Source organism: Arachis hypogaea, chromosome 1, assembly GCF_003086295.3.
Source record: "Arachis hypogaea cultivar Tifrunner chromosome 1, arahy.Tifrunner.gnm2.J5K5, whole genome shotgun sequence".
Lineage (NCBI taxonomy): Eukaryota > Viridiplantae > Streptophyta > Magnoliopsida > Fabales > Fabaceae > Arachis > Arachis hypogaea.
In genome coordinates this window covers 8,393,473-8,417,893 of record NC_092036.1, presented here as the reverse complement: position 1 = coordinate 8,417,893, position 24,421 = coordinate 8,393,473, and the positions used below count along the sequence as shown (strand labels likewise).

The 24,421-nt window shown below is 30.5% G+C and overlaps 2 protein-coding genes and 1 pseudogene across 2 annotated transcripts; all 3 read left to right on the top strand.

The window, feature by feature from the left end:
• The first annotated feature begins 4,330 nt into the window (after positions 1–4,330).
• LOC112794434 (KH domain-containing protein At2g38610-like) lies at positions 4,331–7,749 on the top strand (annotated as a pseudogene).
• Positions 7,750–8,748: 999 nt separating this feature from the next.
• On the top strand, positions 8,749–10,832 carry LOC112794447 (cytochrome b-c1 complex subunit 8). The gene is made up of 2 exons (XM_025836461.3): positions 8,749–9,045; positions 10,610–10,832. The coding sequence occupies exons 1-2, from the start codon at positions 8,876–8,878 to the stop codon at positions 10,656–10,658; spliced, it is 219 nt and encodes a 72-aa protein (XP_025692246.1). The 5' UTR covers positions 8,749–8,875; the 3' UTR covers positions 10,659–10,832.
• Positions 10,833–18,103: 7,271 nt separating this feature from the next.
• LOC112794421 (metal tolerance protein 4) lies at positions 18,104–23,345 on the top strand. Its single transcript, XM_025836451.2, has 7 exons — positions 18,104–19,196; positions 20,265–20,440; positions 20,775–20,973; positions 21,864–22,042; positions 22,131–22,281; positions 22,584–22,714; positions 22,988–23,345. The coding sequence occupies exons 1-7, from the start codon at positions 18,947–18,949 to the stop codon at positions 23,165–23,167; spliced, it is 1,266 nt and encodes a 421-aa protein (XP_025692236.1). The 5' UTR covers positions 18,104–18,946; the 3' UTR covers positions 23,168–23,345.
• The last annotated feature ends 1,076 nt before the right edge of the window (positions 23,346–24,421 follow it).

The window sequence follows — 24,421 nt, the reverse complement described above, 5'->3', positions numbered from 1 at the left end:
TTTTTTTCTGCAAAATATTTAAATTTATTTAAATAATTTTTTTATTTATAAAATATATACTCTCTTCTTTTGTAACATTAAAGAATATATATTTTAATTTATTTGATTAAAATTTTATTTAATAATAATTATAACTATATAAATGAGTAATAATTATTTGGTTGATTCAAATAATATTAATATAATAATATAAAATATTTAATTTAATTTTTATATATTTCATGATTAGTAATAAAATATTAAAATAAATAAAATCTATCACAATAATAATAAATATATTGTTAAATTTAAAGAATTAATAATAATTAATTGATAATAAACAAACATTATTATTAGAGTTAAAAGTCCGATCCAATTATATATGTGATTAAATTTTTTTTTACTAAGAAGACCATAAGGCCAAAAAAATCGAAAAGAAAAGAATTATAAAGTATGGGGATATAAGATTCCACAACTATCAGCAAAGAGATGTATTTAGATTTGTTCAGGGCTCTTTAAAAAACATACTTTCTTTTTCACTATCCAATATCAGGTTAGCTAACTTATCCGCTACCTGATTAGCCTCTCTGAACACATGTTGGAACTTCACTCTCCAACTATTATTTATCATAGCTCGTATTCTTCGCAGAGGACGAGAAAGAGTTGGATGACACATGGGATAATTTTTTATAAGCTTGATCGCTCTTTGAGAATTCGATTTCACTATTAAAAATTTGATTCCTTTACTTTAAACAATTTCCAACTCCACTTTTATAGCATTAATTTTAGCTTCTATAACCTTTGTATTATCAAATCTTCTAGCAAATTTCCGCACCTAATCACCATTTTCATTCCTTAGAACTCCAACACAACTCGTCGGCTCCAAATTTTTTCTGGAGGTTTCATCAGTGTTTAGCTTGTAGCAATTCTTCGGGAAAATTTTTCTTTAAATTTGTTTAATGTACAAAAACTAGTGGCAATTAAAACTGATCCAATAACAAGCATAAAGTTCGTAAGTTCTCATAGATTCAAAGAAATAGTTGTTAATCACAGATCATACGAATACTTCTTATCAGAATAAAAAAACAAGCTTAAGACCAAGTAATGATACAAACCCAAGTTCACATCATTTGTTTATGGTCTATGGAATTGGTAGCTAACTAAGATTAATTGTTTCACTTTCATCTGAACTAAACTCAAATCAACCGAATCAGTCTTTTCTCTTCTCTCTTCTCTTTCATCCACGTGATTACTTCTAAGAGTAAGCAAGAAAAGGTAGGTCTGATTAGGACTCAAATCAAGAAGGAAAAGTAGTTACCAAAATCAAGAAACAAAGAAAAAGAAGAAGAAAGTCAGAAGTTAGGGTACTAAAAAGCAACGATCAAATCCAAGGTTATTCAGAAGATTATTTCCATTTTTGTGCTTCCCAAATTGCTTGTTAAAATGCTTTCCTCCCTCAAGTACCGAACTGAAAAGTTGAAGAAAATAGAGGTTATAAAACTCTATTGTGTATCAACGGTCAAGAATCAAACTTGGAGCCAAAGTTTTGATATACGGCTCAGATCCTTCAAAAATTTTAAAAAGAATGAAAAAGAAGATGGTAGGTATGGATACATATATGGTTCAATCAATGCTGCTATTCTATCTCTCTTCTGCACCGCTGCTATTGTTGATATACGGAAGAAGTCAAAAGTGCTGGAGTCAAGTATCAAGCTTTGGAAGCTTTACTCCTCTATTAAAGGGATAAACGGCCAGAGATTGATTCAAGGAGTGAGAGCACAAAGTTTGGATTTCCGTAACTTACAAAGCTATACATTCTTCTCCTTCATGGTTCTTTATTGAATATTCTGCTTTCTCAATTTTATCTTTTTTTGTTTCAATGGAAAAATGCATTAAAGTGATAAATTAAGAAAAAACTATTGAGAGAAAAGGTAAAGAGAGTTAGAATTAGAGAAAAGCCAAATGTTTATTTCAAAAAAATTTTGTACGTTTTTCTGTTTTATAATCATGATCTTGAGGGAATTTTCTTACTAAGTTGGGTAAGCACTTAGTAGTTGAAAATCTAGGAGGTGAACCTAATCAAATCTTGCTTGGATAGAAGTTGGGTTTGTCACAGATAGAATCAGGTTGAATCCTAAGAAAATTAGTGTTTGAAATCTTTGAAAGATAATGAAAATTTCACTACAGTTGTGAAGAAGATTGGATGTAGGTCACATTGCACATGTTGGTTGAATCAGGATAGATATATGGTTGTATCATTCTTCATTCTTTGCTCTAATTCTGGTTTTATTCTTTAAGAGATAAAATAAAATTGTCTCCAACTTATTCTGTTGAACAAGACGTCACAGCAACTCTACTTTTATACAATTCTGTTTTGGTTCCTCTATCAATAAGAGACAAAATAAAAGTGTCTCATGCGTTTTTAACAAAAACATACTTAATAGATTTTCTAACCTTCATCCAGTTTAAAATAAAATCCAACAAAGTAAAAAGATGCCTAGATTCAATCCCCCTTATTAAGTCATTGATAATCATCATATATTATTATAATTATTATTATTTGAGTCAAATAAATAATTATCACTAACTTATATATAAGTATAATGAATATTAAAAGTATTTTGGTCAAATAGACCAAACGTATGTTATATTTTAATTTTACAGGAAAATAAAGTATATATTCTATAAAAAATAAAAAGGAGAGCATTATTTAAACATTTTTAAAAAATAGTCATTTTTTCGATAAATAAATAAATTCCATTTTTTATTTTATTTTTTCTAATAAAATTCTCTTATCTTTTATAAATCAATCAACTGAGAATTGATATATGCTTTGAGCTTTTTTTTTTTTGGGAACCTAGCTAGATTTGTTTGATTTGTGAAGGTTGTTGGAAGACAACTTTTCATACTTTGCTATGCTAGTTGTAAATGACTTTGGTAGGGAACTAAGGATCATAATAATAATAAAGGATATGCATTTGGTTTTGATTTGATTTTATAGTTTATGGTAATAATATAATGATATATGAATATGAAGATATTAATAACATAGCGTGAAGCATGCGGGTGATTGGTTTCAATCTACATGTTTTATGGTCTGGTGACATTGAAAACAGTGTCCCCCATTTAGTCATATTGGTGTGCCCTATTTTACTTTGATTCTTCCTTTCCTAATTGATTGTACCAAATTCAATCTCTACATACCCTCCCAATTTAGGGTACATGATTTTACATTAGCATTTTATATTTAAAAAAAAAAACCTTTCTTAGTGCATTAGTTGTTGTTTATAGTATCTCTCACTCTAATAAATTAATGATTAATTCATCGCATATTAAAACACATTGAAATTTAAATTTTCGATACTTTCTTAAACAGATAAGGAATCTAAATTTATTTTTGGTGCATTAGTATAAACTTAAAACAACCAATCTAGACAGATCAAATAGTTAAATTATTTGTTCGCTTAGATAAATTTTAAAAATTTAAATCTCATATTGTGTATGCAGCAATTCATTAGTCAACAAAAAATTATTTAATAAAATTTAGATTCATTATAAATTAATATCTTACGGATTTAGAAATAACGTGAAAAAATTATAAACCTAAAACATATATCATAGAATTTTAAATTTATTTTTTTTCTTTTGTCTCAAGAATACATCAATCTATAAATATTTCTATAAATACTAGCTAAAATTTGTATTGTATCTGAATCTTAAATGACTAATCAAATATTAAATTCACCTACACTATAATATAATAGAAATTAAATGTCACAACCAGCTCAAGGGATGAAAGAGGCCTCTTTTGTCACATAATGAATATGTGGAGGAGCTTTCTTTTGTATCTTTGACTATGTCATCCCTCTTATATATCTATCTCTTCTTCAATATTTACAATACATATTTTTACTAGTCACAGCCTTTTTAATGACTAATTATCCTTTTTTGACGTACAAAATAAAATGCATTGTTATATGATTAATAGTCATTACATATTTAATTTAGAGTACATTTGTACTCCAAATTGAATAGATAATAATTTAGTTAAGGTTGATTTGTTAAAATTTGTTAACCAAAAACTTGTATAATAAATTAGTTTATTAGATTTTTTAATTGATTTGTTGTTAACAAATTTTTATATAAACTAATTTTATGGCCGATTTTTGGTTAACCTAGTTGAATATGATTCTCTGAATCATAGTTGTTAGCGATTTCTTTTAAAATCATGTTGAAAATTATCGAATTTAAAATTGATATATAATTAAAAAGAAAAAGCTGTTAAAGGTGGGGTACACCAGTGTACACATGTGTTAGACAATTAATTTTTGGCAATGTATACAACATAGACGAAAAACATATATACACATAGTTGATAGTTGATACTACCACTAACCCTTTTACATATGTATTCAACAGAAGCCAACAAAACACACATAGAAGATGATGATGATGAATTGGTGATGATGATGAGGGACAGAGAGACACCCCTTTAAGCCTTTGCTTTTACTACTGAGCCTACACAAACAAGAGGTGGCCCTCCCTTCCCCTTCATCAAAAATATTTTGTACTTTTTTTCATACCCTTCTTTCTTCTTAGGTTTAGTTCATTCTTTTTTCTATCTATTATTATTCATTTTCTTTCTCCCTTTCAATCTCAATTGTTCTTCTTCTGAGCAGTCCTTTGTAGAATTCATGTCTGGCTTGTATAATCAGATTTCCTCACCTGCATCTCAAAGGGCTAATTCACCAAACATAAACATGAGAAGCAATTTTGATGTTGATAGGTATGAATGATTCTATTCTTTAATTTGTTTGTTGTTTTTTAATAATATTGAAAATTCAACTCATTTGTTTGTTTTTTTTCAGTCACTACTTAACTGAGCTGCTACAAGAACACCAGAAGCTTGGTCCTTTCATGCAAGTTCTACCCTTGTGTAGCAGACTCCTCAATCAAGGTTATTAGTTTTCTTTTGATTTCTTATGTTTTAATGTGAAATTCAATAGTGTTTAGTGTTTGTATCTTCAATTTCACTACTCTTGTTTGTTCAATTTTTCATTTCTATCGAGACACCTCTCTAATTTGATTGTTACTCTGAACTAGTTTATCACCTTTTCTTTGTATTCAGGGTTATAATTTTAATCTTCTTTTGTAATGCACCAAGTACTCAATTTCAGTTTATTGATTATGGATTGACTCAATCATCCTACATTATGTAATTTTCTGTATGAATGGTTCTTTACAATTCTGAATCTGTTGATTGGTGATAGAATCATGAAAAAGGAAGAATACATTAGTATAAGTAGACATTAAACTCCGTTGAGATTTTTTGTTATATATATCTTGCTAGAACCCTTCCCATTCAACGATTTTCAACTTATATCAAGAAAGTATCATCAGCATTATTTGTGCTCTTTTAGATTCTGTGTTGCTGTTCATACAAGTTCTTCTTATATTGAGTATCATTTTCATTGTATCAGAGATTTTAAGGGTTTCTGGGAAGAATGGAATGTTGCAGAACCAAGTAGGATTTAGTGACTTTGACAGAATGCAATATGTAAGCCCGAGTCATATGGTTTCCTCTGAGATAACACCGAACTTCACTGGCTGGAACAGCTTGTCACACGATGTAATTATCTCAGCATTTTGTTCTAACTCAATATGAAACTTTCTAATTGTTAACCTAAGATTATCACATGCGCACATGCGACACCCTTTGATTTGTTGTGGTAAGGGTAGATGTTTTATTCAAATGCAGAGATGTTAGTGTATTTATCCGGTCACGGCATCTTAATTTCCTTTAAACATTTACCAGCACTCTTTCAGCCTTTCATTTCTTTTCTCTGTTTAAATCTTATGGCCATTTCTGCATGATTTGGTAACATCAGAGGCTAAGTGGAGTACAAGGCCTAAATGTGGATTGGCAAACATCACCCCAAGCAGTTCCGAATTCTCACATTGTGAAGAAGATTTTGCGTTTGGATATTCCGAAGGAAGGCTATCCAAATGTAAGATATGTAAGACATTTTCTGCTGCATTTTTGTCCCTAAGCTCTAAAACATTTATGCATCCTCTAATAATGTTAGTGATATTTTTCGACTTTCTATTAACCCTTGAATCACTAAGGCTAGTTTAGCTTTTCAGTTTAATTTCGTCGGCCGGCTTCTTGGCCCAAGGGGTAATTCGCTCAAGCGGAGTCGAGGCAACAACTGGTTGCCGTGTGTTTATCAGAGGGAAAGGTTCAATTAAGGACCTAGACAAGGTATCATCTCATCTATATCTTATTGGATAGTAATACAATTAACTAACCACCAAAGATTATGAAAACTGAACAATTGAAATGAGTGGCAAATAATTTAACAGAACCTAATTATAATAACTTTTTGAATATGAAGGAAGAGTTGTTAAGAGGAAGGCCAGGGTATGAACACCTGAATGATCCACTACACATTTTGATTGAAGCTGAACTACCAGCAAGTGTTGTTGATGTAAGGTTGAGGCAAGCACAGGAAATCATTCAAGAGCTACTTAAACCAGTGGTATGTATATCTCTCTTTCTAACTCTTTCATTGGTGAAACTTCACATATATAGTTCCCAACATAATCTCCTTCCATTTTATCTGTCACTGTTACTTTTTAGTACTCTTAATGTCTTCGCTCGTATACATGTGATGTTGCATTGATGCAAGGTTTAGCCAGTTGAATTGTTTTTCCTTTTCTGAATTGGCAAGTGTTAGAGATATAAACATTCATGTTGCGTCCTCCTATAAGTTTAAGCTTTTGGGATGAGTGGTATCATGAAATTATATCAAACTCTATGTCTGAAAGGTCTAGATGTTGTCTTCTCCTATAAGCTTAAACTTTTGGGATGAGCGATATCATGATAGCAAGCTTGTAATTAGGGAACTCATATAATCTTTGAGTTTTGGAACTTATATATAGTTATAGTCAATAGAAATGTAGAAAGGGTAAGCCTTGACGCTTGATCGTCCCTGAGCAAAATTATGAGAACAATATGCGTTTAGTTTGCGTTTTCGTTTTCTGTTTTCATTTTCATGAGTCCTCCCATACATATATAGATTATATTGTATATCAATAGACTAATTAATCATCCTTCTTTTGAATATAAAATGACGAATTCGTCGTATTTAAATACTAAAAGACAGCCTTTCCTTACGCATTTTATCAAGAACAAGATTGCAATTTACTCTTATTTACATTTCTCAAGACAAAACATTTTGTAGGAAGTATAGGTATTGATATATATAATTTCTTTTTATTTAACTTTTCTTTTTTCTTTTATTTAAATTTCTTCTGTTTACATGTGAAGGATGAGTCACAAGACTTCTACAAGAGACAACAGCTAAGGGAACTTGCAATGCTGAATTCCAATTTCAGAGAAGAGAGCCCTCAATTGAGTGGTAGTGCCTCTCCATTCACTTCTAATGAAATTAAAAGGGCCAAAACTGATCAGTAGGGGGAAAAAGTTGCTTTCTATGTAACTAAAAATCATGTATAGCTTCAAATGACAAGGTGGTTTATTGCAGAATATGTAATGCTGATTTTGCAGAACAAAAATAACAGGGGGGAAAGGGACATATATATTATATTCATTGTGACAATATCTATTGCATTATTAGTATAGCAAAAACTGTTTATTATTGATAATGTTTAGAGAAGACATGTCTCATAACATAAGTGTACTTTTTGAACAATGTTATAACTTATAACACTTGGATCTCAATATCAAAGCTACATCTTGAGACAAAATTTATTTGGAGAAGCATTATGATTGTAAGGAAATAAGGAAGGTTTATGTCAAATCTTATAAAAATACAGAATTATCAGGAGAAGTTAGTGTATCATTTTACATGATCATGAGGTCTAAAATTTGTTCATAGAAGACATGTAAAATATAGAACCGGTTAATATGCTTCATGAATTATTTTCTTCTAACAAACCATTTTCGGAAGACCATATCTTGAGAATCATGCCAGTAGGGCCATGGAAGTTAATGTAGATGTTGATGTTGTTGACTGTAACACTGCTAAGACATGTTATATTAAAACTTGTTTGGTTTTGGTTTTGGTTTGATGATTAATGATTTGTTTCTGCAAAGTGGGGCTATTTTTTGTCACAGCAACCACCTTTGTCCATCACTTTAATTCCTAGGCCTCATTTACACCATACAAGGATGAACTTTTTCAATATTAGAGGAAATGATTAAGTATGCTTTATAAATTTTTAGGCTCGTGAATTAATGTAAACAGTTCCTTGATCATAATTGTTATAATATATTCTTTAAACTTTGATTGACATAAAATATTCAGATACTACATATATCGAAGTAAGCTGATATGGTTGATTGTTGCATACATAAGACAAGATTCAAACTCCAATACTTATTTAATCGATCAACCAAGTTGGTGAGTTAGTCTATGAAATACTCTTTCATCATATGGTAACTCACAAGTTTTTTTTAGTTTCTCACAGTATTTTTTATTTCGACCGGTTAAGGATTAATTTATTGCAGATCAGATCTCTATTTAAGGGTTTATCGTTAGCCAATGAATTGTTACATGCACAAGGCGGGATTCAAACTTTGACACTTACTTAAACGGACTAGTGAACTAATCACTAAATAACATGGTTACCGTAAGTTACAAGAAATAACATGGCACTAAGAATTGGGCCGCTCGATATCCAAATGAAAATCCAGGCCCAGTTAAAGCCCAAATTCCTGAGACCATAGATAACCCCAGCGCATATTTTTTCCGTTACTTGCAGTCACCAGAGAAGGAAAGAAAGAAGAGAACTCAGAACCGAAACGCTCCGTACAAGAGAAGAGTAATTCGATCAAAGGAGGAAGAAGAAGAAGAAGAAGAAAAAAAAGAAGATGGGGAAGGGATTCGTTCCGATGAAGGCGGTGACCTACGGCCTCTCACCTTTCCAGCAGAAGATCATGCCTGGTCTATGGAAGGACCTGCCTACCAAGATCCACCACAAGGTCTCCGAGAACTGGATCAGCGCCACCCTCCTCCTCGGTCCCCTCGTCGGAGTCTACTCGTAATTAACCTTCTCTCTCTCAATAGCGTTTCCATTCGATTCGATTTTGTATTCTCTCTTCACTTTTGTTTCTAGGGTTTCGACTTTAATCGATTCGATGCATTGCTCCTTTTTTCTTATTCCTTCTTCGTAGCTTCACTGATGTTCTATTTCGGTTCACTTCGTGTGATGTTCTATTATAAAATTATCGAATTGAGGGATTTCGTCTTCTTGCGATTTTGATAAATAATAATCATCGATGATTGATTGCTTTTTTGGCCTTCTTAGTTCCATCGAATTTCGATTTTGGTCCATTTCCAGTGTTTTTCTTAATTTTGATGGAAATTTTTTTTTAAAAGAATTGATTCGCAAATTTGGTCCCGAGTTTAGAGGTGGCTATATGGAAATATAGGCTCTCAAAAACTCCGATTTGATCCCTAGGAATTATAGTAAGGACTGATATGGTAGATGTCCCTAATTCATAAGGACCTTGTGATGGGTTTGGGATTTTTTTCAGTCACTGTTGTGTTTGGTTACTGTGTCTCTGTTTTGGATGAATCTGGAATTTACTGTTTTTCAAGTTAATAAAAACTTGTTTTGAAATTTGTGATGGTGTGCCATTGCTTTATATTGTTGGTTACGTTGAAATGTTTATAATGATTAATGAGTGATTCTTGATTATATCATTAGCCATTTAACTATTCTAGTTCTTGTCCTGGTGCTTGGTTCTTCTTGTTTTTGTGTTTTTCTTGTTTGAAAATGCTGGAAATTGAGCTGAAATAAGCTATAATCGTCGTAATAATAATGAGAGGAAGCTCCACTAGCTTAGCATGCATCTATATTTGAATTTGAACGCTAAAACTTTTTCATATAAAATTCGGAAATATTAGTCTTTCTCTCTTACTCTAGTTGCCAGCTGTCCTTGTGTTCCTGAGCTAAATGACTCAACTACCAAGGATGCTTCCTCTTGCGAAGGATACAGTGCCTTCAGTGCCCTCGTGTGAACCTAGAGGCACCAAGCTAGATCATGCTAAGTTGTTAGGTCTCATGTCGATAAGCTTAGCCTAAATGTGGTTGTGATTAGCACTGCTGTGTGTGATTATCTCTGCGTTTTCATTGAATTTTGAGATTCACTGTTTTTCAAGCTAATGCAATTTAGTTGCGTTTTTGATGGGGTGGCACTGCTTTACAACATCGAAATGATGAGTATAATGGTTAATGAGTCATTTTTAAGCATAGCAAGAGAGACATGCAAGTACTCTCTGAAAGCAAATGTTTGATTATGTGATTATTGATTATAGCATTAGCCATTTGATTTTTTGTGTGGATAAAGCTGGAAATTGAGCTGAAATCAGCTACATTGTCAATTATATGCGAGGATGTTGCACTTGTTTACCTTGATTCACATTTCTTTCTTTCTTTCAAAAAATATCTTGTATTCGATATCAAAGCTAGTGTCTCAGGGAAAAGCTTAGCCTAAATGTAGCTGTGGTTGGCATTGACATATGTTTCTTTCTCTCAGCTTCCCATGCTTCAGCTTTTGCTTTTGAATCTAATGTCATTCTTTCTCATATGGGATACGCAGGTATGTTCAGAACTACCAGGAAAAGGAGAAGTTGTCCCACAGATATTGAGAGCATGACATTATCAATATTTGGATGGTTTCCAACTTTGTTGCTTTAGTCTTTGTCTATGAGCAAATAATAATGTGTTGAAACTTATTTTTGCCCTTTTGCTTCTGAGATGCCTGTGAATTTGAGACGTTTCAACGTTGATATGTCTTAATGTTGATAGTTTTCTTCATTTTACTTTATGGTTGCGTTCCCTTTTTCTTGTTTCATTTTGGTTTGAGATTGGTATATCATGAAATGAATAGTGAAAATGAAGGTAGTGATAGAGTGATAGTATCACGTTATGAGATACAAACATGACAGTTTCATGTTAGGATCTCACCCATGGAGGGAACATGAACGTCGGCAATTTCAGGAAACTTAAGTACAAGTAACTTCAATTGAATACCCATGTACCAACAGTTTGGACCTTAATCTCTTGAAATTGTATCATCACAATTAAGATTCTTGTTTGTTTGTTTTTAGGAAATGAGCTCCCGAAGAAGGGTGATAAGAAACTAGTAATGGAGTCTATTTTCCATTTTACTTTTCCATTTTAACGTATTAATGTAAATAATAAAATATCTTGATTTGAATTCAATAAAATAAGAAAATTAAAATTGGTTAGCATGAAAATTTAAATTTTGGATTTGTTCAAATTCAAGACAGACTGTGTTCTTACTAAGTAATGAATTAAAAAAAATCGTAATATTATACTAGGCCAGTAATCATTTGAACTTTTAAACAGAGTGATGATTAACATTTTTTTTGTTCAATTAATCTGTAATGTCTCAATTATCGGTCACAATAACAACTCCTGGAATCCAGTCTCAATCTGACCTAAATTGGAGTTGAACATCGTTGTATCAGAATCATCATAGTGATGAATTGATGAGTAATAAGACAAGTAGGTATCGTAGAATTTTAGAAAATTTTTGTCCTGGACATATAGATTTCTTAAAAAACTGCAGTTTGTGAATGGTGCAGTTGGCCCCTCATTGGCTCATTGAGCTAAGCTGTGTGCCCAGAAGCACATAGAAAGTCTTGATTAGGCAAGATTAATAGTAATTAATAAATTATTTATTCCCTATAAAATATCTATCGTTTTAAAATTTTAGGGTTTAGCTTTCATAATCATAACTCAGCTGACTTTCATCTTTATTTTTATTTTAGCATTTACATATTGCGTTGAAAAGTCCGTTTCCAATAACTTTGATTATTTAAAAAATCACTTGAAAAAGTCTTGCTTTAAGAATTCAAAAAATTATATATTATTTAGAAGTATCTCAACATGAAACAACTTTTGGGGTTAAAATATTAAGGAACAAGTAAATTGTATTTAAAATGTGCAGATTGCTTAAGTTAATAATTATATTTGGGATAAAGGTTTAACCCTCAATTTTAAGATAATTTTATATATTTTTAACACAAATAATTACAAGAAACATGCCCCAATTTCCCTTTCTTTGAATTTTGATATACTTGTGTTACGTCTACATCTATTTTCGCCATTTACTTTAATATTAATTTGTCTCTTAGTCAATCGTATTGATATTGAAAAAGGTTACGGAATATAGCACCAAAAATACTGGTCCATACGTTAATAATTGTATAAACAAGGCATAGGATTCGGTGGTCCAGAAACTTTTGGACCACTTGGTGGGTCAAGTAGAAAATATGTTTTTAGAGTTTTTTTATCAATTGTTACGTAGTTTTTGAACTAATTTTAATTACAAATCAACTCCATATATTTTATTTAATTATAAAAATAGTTTTTTATTTTATAAATTATTATTTTATCAATTATCAATTATATTTATTAACAATCAAATATAAAAATAACAACCAATTATATCCTCCGTTCATCCTAATAATTTCAATTGATTAAAAAATTAACTTTGATCTCGTTACGTTCGTCCATGGCTTCTAAATCGTGTTTCCTTGAAATTCAATCGATCGGTTTTTCAAAACAATTGATTGAATGATAACTCAATCGATTGGTTTACACTATATCACAAAATAATCGATTGAAAGTTGTAAGGTAAAATGGTAAAAAGCTTATACCAATCGATTGTTTATACTTTCCAATCGAATGAATGCCTCAAAACAATCGATTGTTGTTGTTACTCAATCGATTGAATTCACAAAAACAACATGGATTTGCCAAATACAATCGATTGGAAAGTGATGACATTGAAGTTTTAGCCAAATTCAATCGATTGGTAATGTAATCCAATCGATTGGAAGGTGATGAAGTTGAATGTTTTGCCAATTTCAATCGATTGGTAATGGTACATAAAATTTATAAAATGATATTTTCTTTTAAATTAATTTATAAAATTTTTTAGATTTGTGTCTTATGAAAAGTAAAAAAAAAATTATAGTAGAGTAAAACTTAGCTGAAACCAAATAACATAGTGTAACACACATCTTTGATCAATATTAAAAAAAATTAGCCTAATTATGTACATAAAATCCTAAAAAATACAGTTTTATCTTTTTTAATTGAGTTAGCTTTAAAATACCAATAATGCTTTTTCATGTGCTGCTTTTAATCTAAAATCCTAAAAAAAAAATTGATTTAAAATATTATAATGTTATTATATTGGCACAACACTTTATTTTTGTATGATAAATATAAGTACATTTTTATATAAAGTATTTAAAGTATATAAAAATGTACTCTTATTATAAAAAAATATTTAAAAAGTCATTAAATTTTTATATGTTATTAAAATTTAATAAATACAAGTATATTTTTATATGTTATTTTTAATTCAATGTACTAATAGGAGTTAAAATTAATTTATATTTAATAATTTTATACTAAAATTAATTTACTATAATTTTGTTTTATACTTCTTTTAGTATATTTTTTTATATTATATAGTATTTTTTCTAGTATCTTATTGTATAATGTGTAATTAGAATTACCATTTGATTCGAAATGTGAGTAATTCGAATCAATTTGATTCGAACTTCCTCCTACTCACGTGTTCCTACTAATTCGAATTGATACAATTCGAATTATGCTTTTATAATTCGTTCTAAGTTGATTCGAATTACTTGTATGCAATGGTTGGGAATAATTGGAGCTGTATTGATTCGAATTATTAAGGAATGTAATTCGAATAAAGTTGTTTCAAATTACATTAAAGTGTGCTTTGGTGAATTCTTGTATCAGATTCTTGTTTGGCTTATATGCGTAATAAACTTCTCTCCTTGGCTTAAATGTGTTTTTTACCCTCAATTTTATATTAACTCTAAATATATTAAAAAAATTTACTCAATATATTCTAACATTTAACTAATTGCAAAAACTTATCCCAAAACATATTTACAAAAAGGGGCCTGCTACACATACAAGTAAAAAGGCCGTACAAGTTTTACAAGTTATCAGCCCAAACTTCATTAACACGCGCATTAACTCATTTTGAATGGAGCGTAACTACACGCGCCCCACTCAAACGGTTCTCTTCGTCTTCTTCTTCTTCTTCTTCTCTTCTTCTTCTTCGTCTTCGTCTTCTTCTTCCTCTTCCTCTTCCTCTTCTTCTTCTTCGTTTTTTTTTTTCGATTTTCATGGTTTTTGAAATTTTTCTTATTCTTCTTGCTGCACGTTCTTCTTCCTCTTACTCTTCTTCTTCTCCTTTTCTTTCGTTTCTGCGCGTTCTTCTTCCTCGTTTTCCTCTTTTTCTTCTTCTTCTTCATTTACGTCTTTTCTCTCTGTTTTCTCGTTTTTTTCGATTTTTCATGGTAAAATCGTTTTTGAAGAAGAAGAAGCAGCAGAAGATGAGGAGGAGAAAGAGAAAGAGTTCTGAATTATGCATAAGATGTACTTCAACTTGGGTGTATTTTCTTAAATCCTTTGGGTGTATTTTCTATAACCCTTTGGGTGTATTTGAGTGATATCTGACTGATATCTATGGGTGTATCTGACTCATATCTATGGGTGTATCTTACTGATATCTATGGGTGTATTTTTTGTTTCAGAAAAAATGGCAAGCATTACAGAAATACACCCAAACGATTACATAAAATACACCCAAGAGATTACAGAAATACACCCAAACGATTACATAAAATACACCCAAGAGATTACAGAAATACACCCAAACGGTTACAGGAATTCACCCAAACGATTATAGAAATACACCCAAAAGATTACAGAAAATACACCCAAAGGATTTAAAGAAATACACCCAAAATCATGCATAATTCAGAACTCTTTCTCTTTCTCCTCCTCATCTTCTGCTACTTCTTCTTCTTCAAAAACGATTTCAGAGCTTGATATCAAAAAACAATAGAAATCGAGAATAACGAAGAAAGAAAATAGAGAGAAAAGCACGTAAATGAAGAAGGAGAAAGAGAAGGCAAGAAACAAAAGAAAAGAAGAAGAAAGAGAGGAAGAGGAAGAAGAACGTGCAGCAAGAAGAAGAAGATGCAATGAAAACGTGCCGTAACAGTATGTGGAGGAACTAACGTCAACGACGAAGAACAAACCAGTGAGAAAGGAGGAGAAAAGAACGATCGAAAAAGAAGGAGAAGAAGAAGGGATGTAGCGCGTCGTACGTGGAGCAGCGCGTAATTTGATTTTATTGTTTAATGAACTTGTAAAGCATACAAGCCCTAATGGCTTGTATGCAGAGCTTTTCCCTTACAAAAAATAGAGCACTGGTTACTAATATTTTAATGAAACTAAATTTGTGCATAACACAAATAAATAAATTAAGCATACTTACTACTTGATACGCTGCTACCTTATCAATATCATATACTTTTTGTATTTTTTACTTTGCCTTACTTGAATAAAAGCAAAAGGTACTATTGATCGGCAAAATTAATTTTATAAATTACCAATCTATAAATTAATTTTATGTACCATTACCAATCGATTGAAATTGGCAAAACATTCAACTTCATCACCTTCCAATCGATTGGATTACATTACCAATCGATTGAATTTGGCTAAAACTTCAATGTCATCACTTTCTAATCGATTGTATTTGGCAAATTCATGTTGTTTTCGTGAATTCAATCGATTGAGTAACAACAACAATCGATTGTTTTGAGGCATTCATTCGATTAGAAAGTATAAACAATCGATTGGTATAAGCTTTTTACCATTCTACCTTACAACTTTCAATCGATTGTTTTGTGATATAGTGTAAACCAATCGATTGAGTTATCATTTAATCGATTGTTATGAAAAACCAATCGATTGAATTTCAAGGAAACACGATTTGGAAGCCATGAACGAACGTAACGAAATCAAAGTTAATTTTTTAATCAATTTGAATTATTAGGATGAATGAAGGATATAATTGGTTGTTATTTTTGTATTTGATTGTTAATAAATATAATAAATAATTGATAAAATAATAATTTATAAAATAAAAAACTATTTTTATAATTAAATAAAATATATGAGATTGATTTGTAATTAAAATTAGTTCAAGGACTACGTAGCAATTGATAAAAAAACTCTAAAAACATGTTTTCTACTTGGACCACTAAGTGGTCCAAAGGTTCTTGGACCACCGAATCCTGTGCCTATAAACAATATCCGAAATTTGAGTTGTCATCACGTCCACAGAGTAATAATAATAACAATAAATAAATAAATAGATAAACAAGGGAGGAAAAAAAAAAAGAATTTGCAGGCATGGCCTTTGCCTTCTTTTCTTTGAGATAGTTCATCCTACTCTTTATGGGTTTGGTTTTGTTTCGGTATTTTGCATTTAAAATCTCACATCACTACTTGCAAATATAATTATTATATTTTTATAAATATTAGATCATTTTCATCTATTAATTTATTTTTATTATTAAATTAGCTCGATCTACTACATTTTAATTTTTTGCTATGAGAGTATTTAATAGCAAGAGAATAAGTAATAATCTAAGTGATGAAAAACTTTATGAAGCTTTTATTTTTAGTTTAGCTGAACTTGTCTTTTTCTTACATATAATTAGTTTTTATATATATAAAAAAATATATTTTCACCTATATAATAAGTGAAACATTGTGCCTGTTTAGTTTAAGAATATATTTTTTATTTCTATTAGTTTTGTTGTTGATATTTTTAGAAATTCGTGAAAAATGAAAATGAAATTGGATTAACGCACTGTAGCACTGGTATGAATTGGTGGCATCCTTGTCCAATTATACATTAAGAGAAAGTAACAATATTAGTTTAATTTCAAAATAAAGGATTATTCGAAAACATCGATCTCATGCAGTCCATATGTCACTCTTACAAACAATAATAATATAGTTGTATATTAGGTTCTTGCATGTTGATATATAGAATTGAAAGTTATTTTGACCATTATAGATATAGTTTTTTCTTTGATATTTTCATGTCCATACAAATATATATATATATATATATATATATATATATATATATATATATTAGGTTGATCTCAAATTGAAATGGTATTCATACGTACACTGTCAGTTAGGTTCTATATTTCTATCAGGAGTCAGATTTTTAAGACAGTCGTGTAAGGGTAAAACATGCACCTATATTAACGTACTAATATATAATGGAATAGGAAAAAAAACAACACAAATATTACATGAATTTAATCATCATATATAAAAATTGATCGTTGTTAGTTCACAATAAAAAATTAAAAAAAATCACTTGACATAAATTTATTAAATTTTAAAATTAAAAATATTTTATTTTTTAATAATACTTACAAAATATCTTACCAAAAGTTGATTTTTTTAATTTTTTAGAATATATATTTAATATTTACTAATTTTTGTTACATTTTTTTTGAGATTTATTTGTTGTTTGTATTATTTAGAGTTATTTTTTTCAATAATAAAAATTTTTAAATACTATTTTAATAGTATATCTTTTTAACAATTGTAATATAATTTTTTTTTATATAATTATAGGTTATTATAATAATTTAAGAAATATACTAAAATAGGTAACTTCAAAATACTTATTTATAATAAAAATATTCTATATATAATAAAAATCAACTATCGTATATTTATATATATTGTTGAGTTAAAAATTAACTAAATTAATTAATGATGACAAACATTAATTTATTGGACAAATTGACTAATTAATTTTGATTATTTTGGTTAAAGTGATGCAGGCTAAAAATTCAATATTCAACTGCAACCTAAATTGAATGAAAAACAAAAACAAGGCTTGTGGAAAATGCAAACGAATCCCAAAAGAAACAAAACATAGAAGACAACGGGCTGAATGAAAAAATTCGATCCAAGTCCGATTGCCTCTCTCATTAATATTTTCAAATTGCTCTCACCCAAAAGCAACATTTATCTGTTCTCTCTTGGTCAGAAATAAGAAAAGTGTGAGAGAGAGCCTCTTCCTTAAACTATTTACCAAAGAAATAAGAAAGAGAAGGTTAAACAAATAGTAGAAGTCTAATCATCCATATCAATTTATATCAAGAAGAGGTCAAAAGTTAAAGATGATTTTATTTCCTTTTACATGCATCTCATTTTCTTCTCTTCATCTTCAATTCTCTGCTACTTTATATTGGAATATATGGGAAAAATAAAGTTTGTTCTTTCTTACTGTGCATCTACTATCACAAATAAAATTTGGAGACCAAACTATTTTTCAATAGACAAGATCTGACTAACCATTAAAAGATTTTTTGTGTTTGCTGTCATGAGACTTTCGATCAATTTTAATACGCACTCAACATAATTATTATATATAATGAGTTAATGACTAATGAGCCACTTACACACGATTGATTTTTGGTGTGTAATTAATTTATAATAATAATAATTTTGCAAGTAACTATGAATGTTTCTTTTTTTTTTCATGTAAGCATTTGTTAACCATTTAAGGAGAGCATAGTCCATAGATATGACATTGATATTGACTTAGCAAAGGATTTTGTTTCTGTATTATTATTATTATTATTATTATTATTATTATTATTATTATTATTATTATTATTTAAAAAATATTATTTACACATCAAAATTAATTACTAAAATCATTCGACTAAAATAGTGGTTATTATTATGATAAAATACTCAGGTCAACTGCACGTGTAAATAATTTAATTTAACTTATTTAACTAAATTTTAATCCAATTATTAAATTAGTGACTGAAGCTGAATTTCTACCTATTATTATATATTATATATTCATGATTGAATAATCATGTTTTGGCAGGCAGGAGGTATGTGAATGTGGTGCGCATGGTGCTTCTTCGTCGTCGTCTTCTTCTTCTTCTCATCATTTCACTGACAACGCAACACAACTAACCACCTCACTCCTTCATTCATTCATCCTTCCATGGACGCCAATAATTCGGCTTCAGATCCCAACATCACGAGCCCGTTGCTATCCAAGCACCATCCTCATCATCCTCCTGCCTCCTCCGCCGCCGAGAACGGTGGCCGGAGATCTCGTCTTAGTCGCCGCAACTCCGTCAACTCCCTCAGAACCGCTTTTCTCTCCAAGATTCCTGACAAGGTCCGATCTTCCCTCGACGCCGAGTCGCTCTCCAACCTTAATCTCTCTCTCTCCACCGCCTTAACTCCAGGTTTCTCTCTCTCTCATATATATATGTCCATGCATATGATTTAGAAAATGTTAAAGTTATTTTATCACTTTCACTTTTTTTTCTTTTTAGTTTTTACTTTACAGAATTCTGTTCTGTTTTTGGTTACTTTTTAGGTTGCAAACTTATAAAAAACACTGGAATTTAAAGCAAAAAGCATTTGAATTTAGCTAAAAAGTGTCTAAAGATATTAGTTGAGGAGATAATGATGTAATATTTTTATATTTTTTATGTATATGTAATAAAAATGTTAAAAGAAAATGATTTATTTTTAATAACTTTTAGTAAAAGTTTTTCATTTATAGTGCTTTTAATTAGTGTTCTTGGTACAATTGTGGAGTAAGGAAAACTTTGCAAGTTGAAAGAGAAAGGTAGAGATACACATGTCAATCAAGTTTTGAAGTTTATATCATGAACTTAGCTTGAACCTGAATGGTAGAATTCTAGCATGGTTCCGCATATTTAGCTCTTTTTCTGATGAGAGGGTAGGTATTAGTCTTAGATATTGAAAATTTGGACAAATAAAAGGGGACAAAGTCATAGGTTTGGTGTTCAATTTCAGACAGAATAATTTCTTTTTGTCAGAAACTTAATAATTATAATGAAAGTTTGTGTTATTGCATATGATGCTATGCTCAGAACACATTTAATGTTACCAATTTGTGAAAGGTACAAGTACAGTATCACTTATCTCTTTTTTTGGCATTTTCTGTGCGGCATTATGTATTTATGTTGTCAATATTTATGCACACTTTTCTTCAAGCTAAGTATCTCTATTAGATGTATAGATTACTAATGATAATTTAGAATCATTAATGGGACAAAGATTAGTGTTGCCTTCTGTCATTAAGTGCCATGTTTTGTCAGCAAAGAGAGGTTCAAGATGTTAGCAGCTTTAATTTGTCCAACTATAAGATTAAGTTATCTTATGATAGCATATATGAAACTTAATTAAGTGCTGTAAATCTGTTCTTGAATGACGTTCTTTTTAGTATTTATCTATTTATGTGTTTAATTTTACTTTGAACTAAGATTGTACAATGTTTATAGGGGAGAAAGAGTATTATGAAAAGCAAATTGCTACTCTCAAATCATTTGATGAAGTCGATGCCATAGTGGCATCTGACAGCAACATTATTGAGGACACTGATGATGAGGAACAGCTTCAACAAGAAAGAGCTATGAGGATTTCCAATTATGCAAACATAGTTCTATTGATACTAAAGGTGATATTTTATTTGATACTGCTAAGTATGTATAATGTATTCATTCATTTATCATTCCAATGACATGTTTTAGAATTTGAACCATTATTTATATATATAACCTATGATCTTAATTAAGAGGATTCACTTCAAACTAATAGTTAAATTTGTAATGCTATATACATGATACAAAATTGGCTATTTGGTCCATGATACATGTTACAGATTTCAAACAAAGAAGTTATACTTATTTAAACGTTAATTAGATCCTTTTACATGTTTTTTTGTTTTTGTTTCTCTTGATGAAAATCCTTGAGTTGAAATGGAACAGCTAATATGAATTTTCCATACATAGATTTATGCCACAGTGAGGAGTGGATCATTAGCTATTGCAGCATCAACATTGGACTCTCTGCTTGATCTCATGGCAGGTGGAATACTTTGGTTTACTCACCTCTCAATGAAGAACATAAATATCTACAAATATCCAATTGGAAAGTTGAGGGTGCAGCCAGTTGGCATAATTATCTTTGCTGCTGTCATGGCAACACTTGGTGTGTCAAACTCACTCCTATTCCTAGCTTCCATACTGTTCATTCTGCTGTTAGTCTGTTGCTCGCTTAATTTTACATCATATTACATGCATCAATTTTTTCTCTGCTATCTCCCGTGTCTGTTTCTCCCTCTATCCCACGTTATCCGTCACCTTGGAAAATATGGTACATTCAAAATTTAATGCTTTTGGATACAAATCGTATCAAGATATATTGAGTTTTGAATATGCCTAATTTTCTAAGTGACCAATAATTTGGGATGGAGACAGTACAATCTAGAGATTATATCCTCTTGTAAATTTCTCTCTTGTTTCACTTTTATGCATCGCTGTCACTTTTTGATATATTCTTGGATCAATGTAAATTGTATCCATATACCGAAAAGTGCTAATGATAGATAAAAGAAAACAGAGGGAGTAATGTTAAACAGAATTTCTACAATGGATAGGCTTTCTTATTTTTGCTGAAATAAAGGAAAGCATTAAAATCTAGAATATAAATGGTGACACAGGTTATAGGATGACATAACAATAGACCAGAGGAACAATGTGAGGGAGAATAATGCTGCAGCCAGCAGACACTGTCTCTGGTCTGAGTTCATTTTTATACCACACATACCATTCTTTCTCCTCAAAGGATTTGTTACTCTTGAGCTTTTTCTCATTCTCAAATCATAGAACTTGAATAGTAGAACATAATTTTGCTAATGAAGTGCAAGATAAAAAGTGAACTAAGAACATATTTGAGTATAGATTATTTCAAATGTTAATTCTCTAAATCTTTCATGATTCATGTTAGGCTCCTAGTTTTCTTCAAAACTTGTTCTTGTGGTTTGTTTTAGTTTCATAAAAAATTGTTCACTCAAGAATGCTAAAAAAATTTTGCTACAGGCTTTCAGGTGTTAATCACGGCTCTAGAAGAACTAATACGAAATACTCCTAATGACAGGATGACTGAAGAACAATTGATCTGGTTGTATTCTATTATGATATTTGCGTCGGTGGTGAAGCTTTTCCTCTGGCTTTACTGTAGAACATCACGGAACAAGATTGTCCGTGCCTATGCGGATGTATGGATAATTCTTTCGGATATTTGATTTGTTTTATCATAATAGCCTTGATTCTTGAACCATGCCAAAATAATGGTCAAAATTTCAGGATCACCACTTTGATGTTGTGACAAATGTGGTTGGACTAGTTGCAGCTGTTCTTGGTGATAAGTTTTACTGGTGGATTGATCCAATTGGCGCTATTTTACTTGCACTTTACACCATTACAAATTGGTCCCGCACTGTTATGGAAAATGCAGGTAATTCAATCTACTATAGCCTTATTAGAACTTCAAGTAGCAAAATATTCTCATTTGACAAAACTATAAGAGGAGCACTTGCAACAAAATCTAGTGTTGCCAAGGAAGCACTGGCCTAATTAATCCTTAATAGTAGTTTTTTTCATTCGAAAATGTGGTGGCATCTATGATAAATGACTTTGTAAGACTAGATCAATTTAATTTTAGTAAATCAGCAAGCTTTATCTTTCACTACCTAATCCTTAGCTTTGTTTGTAAATGAAGATGTTTTAATTTCTGATTCTGAATGACTTCTCCTTCAGTTTCCCTAGTGGGACAATCTGCCCCACCTGAATTTTTACAGAAGCTAACATATCTTGTTATAAGACATCCTCAAGTTAAGCGAGTTGACACTGTCCGCGCATACACATTTGGTGTTCTATATTTTGTGGAGGTATGCTGCAAGCTCTCTGTTCCCTTTTTTTGGTACATTCTTGGATCAATGAATCTTCAGATAAATCATAAATGCAAGCACCCCCAAGTTCTTAGGTTATTTAATTGTGATTTCTCTATTAGTACTGATGTAATTCCTATAGAATTTCTAACCACCTTTTCTGCATATAAAAGAGTTCACTAATGTTATGCACTTAAAATAATATATGTATGGTACTTCTAATTGCTAAGTAGACCTTAGAGTTTGTGAAAGTAAAGCTATTACTGGAAACAGGTTGATATTGAACTGCCAGAGGAATTGCCATTGAAAGAAGCACATGCCATTGGAGAGACACTACAGATAAAGCTCGAGAAGCTTCCAGAAGTCGAGCGCGCATTCGTTCATCTAGACTTCGAATGCGAACACAAACCGGAGCACTCGGTTCTCGTCAAGCTGCCCAACAATCAGTCTTGAGCCGATTTTCATGTTCTATGTATACCATATTCATAGTTGTGTAAGTTGTAATTTTTGAGTTTTAATGCAAAAAAGAGGATCACACTCTTTTTTGGTTATATGAAAAATCTCAAATCTCAAATCTATCTCTTGTTATGATATATATGGAAACCATGCTTTTTGGCACCTTCCAAAACAATCTTAAACCAACAACATTTTCCAATTATTCCATCAAAGTTCATTGAAGTGACGATTAAACTTGCAACGTTATGAAATGGTATATTGGAGATTAATTTGGAAAATTGCATGTTAGTGTATTAAGAAATTTCATGAAGAGCGAGCATTGTTTAGTTGATTTGTCATTGTTGGCAATCTGAATGAAAAATGCTATTATGAAACGTCCACTTTATGATATTACAATGCTACTTCAAGTTTGTAGTGTCATCTTATAAGAAATATTTTCTTATAAACAGCAAGAAAATGAAAGTTGAAAGTGAATGGTAAGAACCATTGGATAAGATAAAAATTCTAAAATTTAACTATTTGTTTATTATTATAAAAACGATAAATTTAGATGATATGAAAGAATCTTTGCATAAATCTGAGTGTTCCATGGGTATATTACTGTATTTGGCGGCTTAGAGGTTAACTTTGTCTTGTTAACCAGCACTGCCACAAGATCACGGGTATGAAGAATTGTATTTGTATTTGTCATCTTTAGGTGGCATATATTAATAAAAAATGTTTAGTGTCCAAATTTTTTGAGTAACAAAATTTAAGCAAATTGTTAAAAGTAAAAGGAAAAGTATAGGGTATTAACATATTATCTGTCAACTTCTGCCAACTTTTATTTATATTTGTGTTTTATGGAAATGTGTTCGTAGATGTGTCTAATAATTAATATATTTTAAATACATATATAAAAAGACACATCCAGAAAATATATCTATAAAGACATTTCTATTAAACACAGTTATAAAAAAGACATTTTTATTAGACACATCTACGAACATACTTCCATGAAACACAATTATAAATAAGAGTTGGTAGAAGTTGGCAGATACGCTGTACCGAAAGTAAAAATCTGTTGGCGTGCCATTTTCCTCTTCTTTAACTATTATTGTTGCGGCTTCTTTTTCTTCTTTTTCTTCTTAGGTTCCTTCTTTTAATGTTGTCATCATCGTTCCTACCATCACTGTTTGCTGTCATTACTGTTGTCTTTCTTCTTAATATTATTATTTAATTTTTTTTCTCTTTTTATCTTTCTCATCCTCT